This window comes from Arvicanthis niloticus, chromosome 6, assembly GCF_011762505.2.
Source record: "Arvicanthis niloticus isolate mArvNil1 chromosome 6, mArvNil1.pat.X, whole genome shotgun sequence".
Lineage (NCBI taxonomy): Eukaryota > Metazoa > Chordata > Mammalia > Rodentia > Muridae > Arvicanthis > Arvicanthis niloticus.
Genome location: NC_047663.1, coordinates 56,028,653 through 56,041,553, shown reverse-complemented (window position 1 = coordinate 56,041,553; position 12,901 = coordinate 56,028,653). Strand labels below are relative to the sequence as shown.

The 12,901-nt window shown below is 41.6% G+C and overlaps 1 protein-coding gene across 5 annotated transcripts in view; it reads right to left on the bottom strand.

The window, feature by feature from the left end:
- Window positions 1–2,298: 2,298 nt before the first annotated feature.
- Map2k4 (mitogen-activated protein kinase kinase 4) overlaps window positions 2,299–12,901 on the bottom strand; it is a 96,862-nt gene continuing 86,259 nt past the window's right edge. For 4 of the 5 annotated variants that reach the window (XM_034505684.2, XM_034505682.2, XM_076936610.1 and 1 more), the window contains 4 exons: window positions 10,284–10,361; window positions 7,536–7,684; window positions 5,823–5,868; window positions 3,979–4,770 (listed from right to left, as the gene is read on the bottom strand). In XM_034505684.2, the coding sequence (XP_034361575.1) occupies window positions 4,657–4,770; window positions 5,823–5,868; window positions 7,536–7,684; window positions 10,284–10,361 (387 nt within the window). In that variant the 3' untranslated portion in view covers window positions 3,979–4,656. Of the gene's footprint in view, window positions 4,771–5,822; window positions 5,869–7,535; window positions 7,685–10,283; window positions 10,362–12,901 lie in introns of all 5 variants that reach the window. The other variant, XM_034505680.2, reaches the window with a different exon arrangement.

The following is a 12,901-nucleotide window of genomic DNA, read 5'->3' as shown; positions in this document are numbered from 1 at the left end:
GTAAGGTTGAGGTACAAAGGACCCTAAAAAGGAAAACAGCAAGATGAAGTCAAAGTTACTGCAGAGCAATGGCAGTCAAGACAGACCGGGCAGAGAATCCAGAAGTCAGTGCAAATGCCTGTGACTAGGGTATCATCAGCAAGGGTGCTAAGAGTTCTTGATGAATGACCTCAGCAGAGGTGCCAGGACAGTGGGATGTCACAGACCAAAGTATGAAGTGCTCTCTTCATTCGCACCACTAAAAAAATGTGGAAAGTGGGCTGGGATGTAAACATAGGAGCTATAATGATCAAACTCTTGAAGTGGGAATACTCAGTGATACACTGCTTTGTAAAAGTCCTCAGCCAGAAAGCAGAGGACCCAGTGCCTTCAGAAGTGTGTGCTACTGCACCTGAGGTGGTGGTGGTGGTGATTGTTAATTTTTTTAAACATGGGAGCTAGAGAGTCAAACTCAGGTCCTCATGTTTGGCAAGTAAGGGCTTCAATGACTGAGCCATCACCCCAGCACTAATATTGCTGTTTTAAATTGTTGATGAAATGGTCACAGTAATCGTAATGTAAACTGCTGGTCAGCCTGTAAAAGTACTACATACATATATAACAACTTGGGGCAGGACCTGTAGTTTTTCGGTCCTTATAAACCGATGTAATGTCAACACAACTCTGAGGTAGACAGGGAAGGATGGTATTGCTGCCTCAGACTTACACAGCTTAAGTGTATGAAATTAAACAATATGCTGGCTCATCTGTTGTAAAACATCAAAAAGGCAACTGGCTGAGAACTATAAATAAACCACTTTCTAGGACTTTCAGAAAGGCTAGAGAGCCAGGATTCTGAACATGCCCTCACAACCAATGTCTCTATTCTCTATGTTGCAGCTACACAGCTGGGCAGTTATCAATCCAAACTGAAAGGCAGCTTAAAGATTATCTTCTGCAGTTTGTGTATCATACCAGCAACAGACAATCACTTCACCTGAAACTTCAAGTGCTGTACTTAACACAAGGACTCAGGGGTCTCAGGTAACCTCATACCTGCTTGTGTATACATGACCAAATCCACTAAGTTCTCAGAACCTCCACCTTCAACTATCATGACAACACAGCAGGTCCTGGAGAGAGTGACAAGCACAGGACGTCCACCTACTTCTCAATCACACACTTAAAGGTGATGGGGGTTTTATTCTTATTAGTCCTGGGAGGGGCATGTGTGCCACTTGTACCACTGTACACCTGTAGAGGTCAGAAGACAACTTACAAGTCTCTCCCTTTCTACTATGTGGGTCCTGGGGACTGAACTCGGGGCTTCAGGCTTAGTGTTGAGTTCCTCTATCTACTGAGCCACCTTGCCTGCCTTAGACAGTAGGTTTAAACTGGCATGCTTTTATAGTTTTTGGTTCGAGTCTCTCAGCTTTTCTGTTCCCTACTATTACCTGAAGTAGAATTTGACTTCTGAAATCTCTTTCTGTTCTCCTATCTACAAAGAGTGTCCTACCACGTGATTTTTGGTGGAGCTGCACTCAGAATCAAATGAGATGAACAAACACAAGATATAGTCCTATGGAACTAGGAATGCACCTGCCCCTCCTGGCACCCTGGGTTCAAATAGGATGGGAATCTCTGAAGTACTGTTTTCCTCAGCAGCCAACACTTAGGTAAGGAACAAAAACTAGAGGACACAGGACATAGTGCTGAACCACTATGATATGACCAAGTGGGCATCAATGGCCATGGGAACACAGCGGAAAAATTCAGAATGCGTCCCACCATTTCCAGGCTCCTGAGGCTTTTTTGTTTGCTTCCATTAGTGTACCCACCGGCCCCGCCCCACCCCCAAGGAGCTCCCCAGGCATGACCCCTATAGCTCTTTCTAACTACAGTCTCCTCCTTAACCTGCTCTCCTCTCAGCTAGCAGTAAGAGATCACATCTGACCTCTTTCCTGGGAGTCTCAGCATCAGGAGCGAGGCCGGCAACTCTGGGCCTAAGGTCACACATGTCAATGCTGATACAGGTAGAATGCACCTGCTTCTTGCAGCATTCTACAACCAAGGTAGGTACAGACACCCAAGTGCAAGCTCAAAAAGACTGCACCACAGTTGCTAAAAGGAAAAGCAAGCTGTGCCACACTGCTACAACTGTGGTCAGGGAACAAGCAGAGAAAAAGGATAAAGAAAAAGCACTAGAAACTTCTGGAAAGAGATAGCTCTCCTCCATATGAAATGCACAGATGATTTAATGTCATTTTTCTTGACTTTCTTTCTCGGGGTATGACTGCAGAAAATCAAATTACAAGACCATCATCACAACCTAGATTTATTACAACTGACCTGCAGGCAAAGGGTAGACTATTCCATAAACATGTGGACTCCATGGCTATGTCTTAAATAGAGGAAGAATTCAAACAAGAATACAGGATAAAATATTCCAAAGCTCCAAGAAGCAGTTATGTTACTGAGCTACATTTTTACAGACAAATAAGGCAATATCCCTGCACATCAGCTTTTTGATAATTTTTATATACTTTCATATGGTACAAGAGAAAAATAACCAGAGCTCACAATGTACAGTTCTTACACTATTTTCACAGTTTGTGAACACTATACACCCTTTTGTTTTAATAAAGATACATTGTAATAAATTCCTTGCCCTTAAGTTTATAGTTTATAATAATCTATGATTAATACACTAAAATTGCCTTTTTATGTGGTCACCCACACAGCAGAAAATGAGATAGCTCCTGGACAGTCAGAATTGCTTTGATCTCCATTTGCATAATGGCGGAGTGAGGCTATACTGAGCCAGACAGGAAGCTGACAGCAGAGAAACAAATTCCTCTTGAGTCCTGGGAGCAATGGAGGACAATGGCTTGGTGCAGCTTAAGGAAGGCATCCCATAATGTCTCCTTGTGGAACACAGAGAATCTAAGGGTTAGGGGGCCAGGGGTGGAAAATGGAAAAACTGGGCAAGTGAACCAAGAGATAAATCATTTTTAAATCCTCCAATGAGAAGGGATATAACTTTGAACAGCACCATTCTCCTTTTGTTGTTTGAGAGTACTTTGCGTGCCACTCTGGGAGACACAGCAGTGCTCACCAGGGATAGATCCTGGAAGGGCATCACCCGCATGGCAGGCATCACCCGCATGGCAGACCATCTACCAGTGCTGCTTAACTGCTCTACAGAGCCTAATGCTCGGTGCCTGGCTAAGGGGCTGAAGACAAGCAGCACATGAGATGAAGTGTCTTTTTTTTTTTCATTTTTTTTCTTTTTGGGGGGCAGAGGTGGGTAAAATTCCACTTCCAAAGGAGATAGTGAACTGGTAGAGGCCCCAGCAGGTGACAGACATGCCTATCTGAAAGGCTGCCATTTCAGATCTTTATTCTGCACAAATGTGCCTCTCCAACAGGCTGCCTCTTTCTCAACTACAATATCAACGGGGCCCAGCTGTCTCAGCATTCTGAACATCAGAGCACAGGAGAGATTCAGGGTTACAGGTTGCAGTAAGTAGCATCCCTGGTAACGTTAGGGTTCCTAATGTGAAAAACAAGCTGGAATACTGTACTGAGCAAAAGTCACATGGTGACAACAAGTTGTGGGGAAGGGAAAGAGTTAGAAACTGAGGACCTGGCCCATGATGGCAAGAAGCAAAGAGTTGTGATTTGGTGTTTTGCTGCCTGCAGGAAATCTTCATCAAGGCACATTGCTACTAGCTAATTCTCCCTGTTAGTGAGTTATGATGGCTCAAGTCCCAGGCTTGGGGACAAGGGGGACTCTATAGCTGCTACAAGCTGTTCTGGACAAAATACCAGAATCAAAAACATCTGTAAACTTTGCCCTCAGTACTGTTTCCTTCGTTCAGTCCTGGCGGTTGGTGACAGGTAGAGCATCAAGTAGGCACACCCTTCTATGACAGGTGGCAGACTCTTCTATCTTCCCAGTGAAGAGCAGGGCTGGAAAAGGACAAAGAACACATTCTGTCCTGTCTCAGTATTTTAATGTTCACCTCTCTGAAAGCAACGTGGTTTTTGGTAAAGATAGATTTAATTCTAATTTAACATGATATTTTGAACAGGGAATTTGGCTGAGCACATCGATCCCCAAACATCGATTGTGACTGTAAAGCAACAGAATATCAGATGAGTAAATCTATTGCACTTGGTGAAAAAAGGAACTCCTTCCTTTGTCTCCCAGCTGCAGAAGGCAATGTGTCTCACTGGCTGTGCAAGCTCTTCTCACTCAAGCCCAGGTCTCTATGTTCAGACATAGTACATCCATGACTGTGTCCTTCCAGCTTTGGAAGTCTCACAAACACCATTCCAGTAGCTGCGTCTCCAGGTTTTGAGTCTAGAAATAAATTTAAGGTGTGATCTAATCACAGTCAACAACTTGATCGTACTGACTTCCACACATCATGAAATGTTCATCACAAAAGAGCAGGATGAGGTCTCTGACCAGCACTAACACTGTGATCAGTCAGGTATTACAGGGATGCACATTCTAGGTGACAGAAGTATACAGACATGATGGAAACGAACACCAATCTTATTGCACATGGTGTCTGGGCGAGCAATAAAAACACTGTGATACAGGATGAAAACTCTTTACGTCTTGCTTCCTCTCAGCCCTTTTTTCTAGAGTCTGATGTAGCAGCGGTATCAGTCGACATACATGGGAGAGCTGGGAGTAGCTGGCATCTGATCCAGGATTTTACAAACATAGCATGCGACCTCTACAGTACGTTCTTCATACATCAAAATAAAGGGATGTTTCTGAAAAAAAATTGAACAGGGAAAAGTGTCAAACATTTGTATCAGAGCCCAAAGTCAACCCTTCTCAATGTCTATACAACACAGCACTATAAGTTCCCAATCACATATAGTTTCAATTATCATAAGAAAAGCTTCATCACATGAATACTTTGATGGATAAATATGGACACCTTAGATGTGAGATACTGGGTTACCATCTGGAGGTTCCATCCGGGCAGTGAGATCTCAGAACTGTGTACAGAGAGTATTCGTTTGTTCCTTACCATATTGCCTGAGAGCCAAGAACTACAGGAATCTCAGTCCAGCCTTTAGGACACTACAGTAAGCCGACGTCCGTCCCTCCCCCCCAATTCCTCCCCTCCCCCCATGCTTCCCCTGGCCACTGGTAGCTAAAGGACCTTTCAAAGGGGTTTTCAGTTTTAAACCTTCTGAGTTTTTCAGTTTTAAACCTTCTGAGTTTTACAAAAAAAAAAAAAAGCGCTAAAAGAGACCTCCCTGAGCTATCCAGAGCCCACAGCCTATGTCACCAAGCCTGCGTTTTAAGAGAGACCTCCCCGTGCTGTCCAGAGCCCACGGTCTGCGTCGCCAAGCCCGCTTTTTGTTCTCTATCACTTAAACAATAGTTTCTCCACAACTTCTCTGGTTATATCACCTGATCACAAGTTTGGCTTAACAGCCTTAGAAAACCCTAAATGTGACAAGCAATGCAATCTTTTCTTCAAATGTTTCCACATCACTGGACCACAGATAGTACTTTCTCCTCCCCTCAAAGGAAAGCCACAAAGAAGACTGCTTATGATGAGCTAAATAAGAACTTCTCAAAGAATTGTGAATTGGCAGAGTGATGTGCATTACCGGAGGGAGAGTAAGCATACTGAGTAAAATTTCACTAACTTTGTCCTACAGGACTTACACAAACTTAGACTACACAATGAAATGTTTCAGGAGAATTTTCTAACATGGTAAGACCAAATTATTTTTATGAGAAATGAGTTAGGAAATTAAAGGTTAAACTGTAACTACCAGTTTCTGGTTACAGGGTCCATACTTACCAGAAGCTCTTTATACTTTGGCCTTTTGGATTCATCCTTTGTAAGGCTAAAACAACATAAAAGTAACAGTGTTAAGATGAAGTCATAATGACCCAATTATTTTACTTTTTACAAATGAAAGGCAGACCAGGTCAAGGTCATCTTTGGCTATATAGGAAGCTCAAGGCTAGCCTGGGTTACATCAGGCTTTAAACAAAGCTCTTATGAGGACAGTACAGATATTATCCTTCAACTGCAGACATAATGATTCAGACAACAATTTTGACATACTGAAAAATAAAAAAAATGAGACACTTATATTCACCACTGCTACCTGCTGTGACACAAAGAGAAACAAGGAGAAAATGTAACATAGTACTGTACACACATATATAAAATAAAACCACAGAGGAGGTCTAGGGATCAAAACAGCAGAGCTGGGGAAATGGCTCAATGGGTAAAAGCACTGCCCTGCAAGCCTGCTGCCTTAAATTCAGATCCCTAGAGCCCAGGGAAAAATCTGGATGTAGTATCTCACACATGAAGTAATCCCTACAAATCCCAAGAGATGGGAAACAGAGGCAGGAGAATCATCCAAAAGTTTACAGACCAGCCAGCCTGGAGTATACAAAAACAAAAGGCCCGGCCTCACAAAACAAGGTAAAAGGTGAGAACCAACTCCCAAAAGTTGCTCTCTGCCCTCCACATGGGTCCTGTGGCACCTGTGTTGCTGAATGTAACACATACAAATAAACACTTTAAAATAAACAGTCTGTGATGTACATTAAATTCTTTTTAGCAAGTATTTCATTAAAATGGGTATACAAAATAGCCAAATTTATGGAATTATTCAACTGTATTTGATATGTGCAAATTAGTAAACAACAGACTGTTTTCAGTGAGGAGAGGAAGCCAGCCAATTGTCACCCAACAAGTTTTCTTCTACCTAGTTCTTGAGGCATTCCATTCCCTTTCTGAAAGATGACAACAGGCAGAATTTGGTCAGAAAAGATGAAAGAGACCTGAAAACTCCAGTCAACTAATGTCACAAAAGTGCTGGCATTACAAGCAGACCATCTGCTCCACCTGGCTTCTAATGGTTTCTGAGGATTGGACGGAGTTCCAGACTTCAAATCTGCCTAGCAAGTGCTTCACTCACTGAGCCATCTCCCTGGGTCTGCATATATTCGTTCTCAGGTGCCATGTGCAAATAAAAAGAACTGACCAACTAGACAACAATAACAGGCCTGGAGTCCAAGCCTTCTTTGGAAAAGGATTACAGAGAGCTAATATATTAATTTTAGCCTATGAATTTAAGCTTTGGACTTGATGTTACTACATATACCTATGCCCAGCTATGATCTAGGTTTTGTCAGACCAGAGCTCCATGCCTTACAGTCTGGTCTGGTGAGTTACTGAGTAGTAAAAGCAACCAGGTGATCCTGATACAACCTCATCATGAGAAGATCACCAGTCTAACCTAGACATTTAACCAAGTAACTTGTGCCAGGGACTGCTGATCTGGAGGCAGCTGCTTTTCACCAATATTATAGTAGATTAAGAGGATGCTGCCTCTCCAGGCTGCCTAGAACTTCTGCATAGCAGTGACCCATAGACTTAGCTAGGGGTAATGTAACAAAAGACCTCCTTCCCTTTGAATCTATGTAATTGAGATTAAGTTCTTTAACTGCTTCCCCCAATTTGTGTTTGAACCTTGGCAAATTCAATACTTACCACAAGTTGACAAAGTTGATGAAACTGGGGGAGAACTCCCTTTCTTCGGAATTACTCAGCTGCGGAGGGTCTCCTTTCACCACTTGTGTTAGCTGATCAAATACACTATTCCACTTTGGATAAGGAAATCGGCCTGTGGCCAACTCATACTAAAGAGAACAAAGAGGAAGCAGAAGGCACCAGGCATGATTTACTACTCCCTACTGGAAGAGTGGTGTCAATGTAAATGCCCAGCAAAACTCTTTTAAAGCCATCTCTCCAACTATCAGGTTAGGGAGGAGTCTTCCATCATGAAGCAAAGTGGAAGACATACAATAAAGAAAGGTGCCTCAACCGAACTGAAGGCCTTGGACTACAGGTCAACGTAAAGCTCTGGGTCTAGGTTCAACTACACCTCCAGAATGCAGGCCCAACCCTCTGTATGAAAGGCCCTGGAAGGCTTAGTCTACAACTTCCACAGAAAACATTTGCACACTCTGTAGTCACCAGCATGGGAGTTTTCAGTCCAAAACAGTGGCCAGATTCTTTTCTAAGGTAAAAAGAACATTTAACAAATAAAAAGCCAGTCTGACTTCAAAGGAAAGAGTATGCAAATCCTGTGGTTACTTCGACCTCAGTCAGGCTTTAATAATTACCGAAGAAACCAAGTTAGGCTTACAGACCCAATAGAGGACTCAAACACTACCATTAGAGCATACAGTGCATATCTAAACAGTATAATGACCTCAAAATATTTGTTAATAACCAATATGTCTCTAGCTCTGTTCTGAAATTCAATGAAGACCAAGGAACTTGTACTTTTTCTGAGACATGGAGTCATGAGACCATTATAAGGATGAGGCTCCAAAATGGTACAGAGAAATGTTTGTTGAGGGTGAACATTCTTAGAAAGCCAAGTCCACTTCCTTCTTAGACCTGCTGTCTCTCCACTTAGACACAGGTGCATAGGGAAGGAAGAAGGCATACACATGCATGCAGGCACACACAAACAGGGAGAAGAGGAGCACAGCTGTGGCTTCAGTTTCTTTTCAATAAAACTGAAAATGCCTTGAAAGGGCATTTCCTTACCCACTTGGAATAATCTCACTAGGCTTACTCTTGGAGGACAGGTTGGAATAAGAAGGAAAGCCTGCATTATATGGTGAAAAGCTACTTTAAGATCATCCTATGAAAGTCAGCAACCAAGCAGTCCTAAGTATTGAAATATTTGGCTAACGCAGCTTAAAGGAACTTTCGTAAAATATTTCTATGTTAAAACTGTTCACAGGTTTGGGGGTGTGATGCAGTGATAGAATTCTTCTCTACTATGCCCAAGGCCATGGTACAACTGCCTCCCTTCCTCCCTTACAATACAAAACAAAACAAACTCAACTTATTAAACAAAAATTCTCTTTAGTAAGGAAGAGTATGCTTGCTCTGGGTGTGCGCATATAGATGCATATGGGTTTGTTTGCATGTCTGTGTGTGTGTGTGTGTGTGTGTGTGCACGCATGTATACATGAGTGTATTTGTGTGCACATAGATGAACACAGACATGCTGTGTGTGTACATGGGCACATAGGTGTGTGGAAGCTACAGGACAACTATGAATATTGTTCCTCAGTCATCACCACCTGGGTTTTCTTGTTTTCATTTTTTTCCTTTTGTTTTCTTGTTTGGTTGGTTTTGAGACAGGATCTCTCTAGACTAAGAATTCACCAAGGAGCTATACACTGGGCAGCTAGAAGACCCCCAAGGGGTCAGTCCCTGCCTTCCTAGCACTAGCATTACACATGCAGCTCAGTACGCCTCACTCTTTACCATAAGCGTAACAACAGGAAGGGAGTAGACAGGGACTTCTGTATGCTTTATGTACAATCACCTAAGTGGGATCAATAGGTCTTCCTACATAGTCTGTGAACTGGTTTGACAATGAGAAAAAGAGATAGCTGCAACCTGCAGAAGCAAACTGTTAGCCTCCCTATAGGAGAATCAACCCACTAGTCTATCAACAATTTTCATCCAAACTAACAGACATATGATTCTCATTACAGAAGAAATTTCACTTTGAAAAATGAGATTGGTAAGCTATAAAAAGCTCATTGCTCTTAATATGAACCAAAGGACCTTGGCTCAACTTGAAAATGGGAGGAAAATGTAAGAGAAGAAATTTTACATTGTCTATATCCCAGAATCCATGTGGGACAGAGACTTCAGAAAATGCAGAAGAAGCTACGGAAGCTGTTCAAAACAAGAATCAAAGCAAAGCCTGAGAAAATGAGAGGAGAAAATGAGTGCATTAATAGATACTGCTTAAACTGTGTCCCTCAATTCTTATGGCCTCCAAAGGTAAGGTGGGGAAGTGACTAGATAATAAGAGTCCTCACAAACAGGATCAGTGAACTTACAAGGCACCTCTGACAGCCATTTTCCTAACCCTCTTTGCCATTTGAAAACAACAAAGACATCTCATTCTGTACAAAATAAGTCAAACCCTTGTTCTTGGACTTCTTAGTCTCCAGAACCGCAAGAAATAACTTCCCGATCTGACTGAGATATACAACTATGGTATTTTACTAAAGCACTCCAAACTAAGGCAGATACATTTAAAATGAAACAACAATTTCAACACAGTCTTTAGATAAGGATGAAGACTTTCGATTTATTTGTTACAAATCAGAAAGTTTCTCCTTTTCTTTCACCATTTTTTAACCTCTTAATCTCTTACTGTTACATTACTATGACAAAGTTTAGCTAACAGAAACATACCAATGTGATCCCCAAACTCCAGACATCAGAGCGGACATCATACCCTTGTCTTGATGCACTTGGGTCTATTCTTTCAGGCTGAAATACAAAGAGAAGTCAGCATCATTAGTTATGTGGACTGTAAAGAGGCAGATAATGGAAAACAATAGCTGGGGAGTTGACAAAACCTCAGCATCATCCCAGAATTCATGCCCACAGCCAGACTAGGGGGTAACAGAGAGACAGAGAGACACCATATATTAGAACAACTAACAAAAACTCCACTGACCTTTCAATGGCTATGTCAGAGGAACTGCGCTGGCTAATTTTATGTTAACTTGACACAGAGTTGAGGGGGGGGGGGAGAGGGAGGGAGCGCATCAATTAAGAAAATGCTTCAATAATATCCATCTGTAAGGCATTTCTTAATTAGTGACTGATAGAGGAGATCCCAGACCACTGTGGGTGGTGCCATCCCTGGGCTGATGTTCCTGGGTTTTAAAGAAAGCAGGCTGAGCAAGCCATCAGGGGCAAGCTAGTAAGCAGCACTGTTCCATAGCCTCTGCATCGGCTCTTGCTCTGTTTGAGTTCCTGTCCTGACTTCCTTCATGATAAACAGCAACATGGAAATGAATAAACCCTTTCCTCCTCAACTTTCTTTTGGTCATGATGTTCATCACAGCAATACTAACCCCAAATAACAGAAGGACTACATTATAGACCTTCTGAGTTTCTCCCCTAAATACTCAAGACACTGGCAAAGCTAAAGCTGAGAATGGTTAGAGGGAGGGCGGGGAAAGGGAATAGGGGGGCAAAACAAATAATTATAAGGTCTTATACCAGCAAATGCTGGTAAATAGGAAGGAGCAGGGAAAACAAGAGCAGCGTTCTGATTTCCCAGCTTTGCTCAATGAGAAGACTGACCACAAGGTACTTGTGACAAAAAAGAAAAGCAGAAACTGTTACTGTACCTTTAATTCTTCTCAATACTCTTTGAATATCCCAATTACTTATATTGCCTTTAAAGATACATGCCTATGAATCATTTTAGCCAAATTAAAGCACAATGCGTAATATATCACCTTGTCTTATGAACAGCAAAACAAACAATAAAACAAACAAACAACAATTTTAGTAATTTCCACGAAGGGAACATTTTTACATTTCCTTGAAATTAGGTACTAATTTTTACACATGTAACATAGATGCAGAGGAACACAGGAGAATATGCCAATGGCAAAAAATTAACAATGGGGTGGATCTTGCTGGCCAATTGTAAGTGCTACTAAAAAGAAACATCCCAAAGTGTAATAGTTGTACTAATTTGGAGACATTCATTTTAACTTGAAAACAAGTGCTGTGCTGCACCAATATTCACTGAAAGCTATTTACATCTTTGTTACAAATATAACTATATTGCTGAAAATGATACACACTATGTAAAAACACTGACTATTCAAACACAGGAGAAAATACCGCCCCAGCATCACTAGTACAGGCCTGGTGTACTGAGTACAACATATACCTTCTTATACAGAATGGCAACAATGCCAAGCACATTTGCAGATTATGAGACAAACTAAAAATCATGAGTATCTTCAAACCCTAACTTTGAATATCTTCATACATTTGGAGAGAGAAAAAAACATACTAACATGTAGATCAAAGGAGTCGCTTTACAGGACACAGCTGAGTCTTACTCAGGGGGAAACAATCTCCTTAAAGCATATAATAGAAGAGTAGACATCTCAGACCAATAACTCAGTTGTACACACTAAGGAACTATAAAACCAAACCTCAAAGAAACAAAACAGCAACAACAAACACATAAGGAGAAATCAGACCCAAACAACTGTGCACCAGGAAATAACAGAGACAATAAGTTAAATAAAACAGTAAGAGAGAAAGGACAGAAAGAAGTCAACAAAACCACAGCACTTCCTGGGCAATAACAGAACATACACTGTAGGCCAGATCTCATCAGACCAAGAGAACAAGACAGCCTTGACATCACTACATAAGAATGAAGGCTGGGAATTCCTACTCATCTGAAGAAAACAAACAAATGAAAATCTGTGATATGGGGTTGGGAGAGGTATGATGTGAGCCTTCATCCAGAACTGAGGGGCTACTGACAGCTGAGCTTCCAGGAGAGAGAAGGGCAGGCCTTTTTGAAGGGTGTAGCTCCTGATAGGTCAACCAAACTCCAGTGGACAGATGGTTGCACATCTAAGAGTATATGGTTAGTATAAAATTGACTTGATGTGCCATTTAAAAAAAAACAAAAATAAAACATCCAAAGTTGGGAGGGGTGGTGGAGTTGGTCCAGGAAGAGCAAGGGGGGAGAGATAAAGAGGTGAATATAATCTAAAGCACTATGAAGTTCTAAAAGAAATAATACATTTTAAAAGGAAAATGAAAACCTATCAAGACAATATAGAAATACAAATACAAACAACTTTAGAAGTATATTTTTAAAATGAATTTGTCATTAAAAACTATCCCACAAGCTGTATGTCATGGCTCCCAACTATAACTTCAATACTGAGGAGGATGAGGCAGGAGGAATATGATGAGTTCAAGGCAAGTTTGGGCTGTATAGCAGGTACCAAGATAGCCTGGGCTATGATGAAAGACTC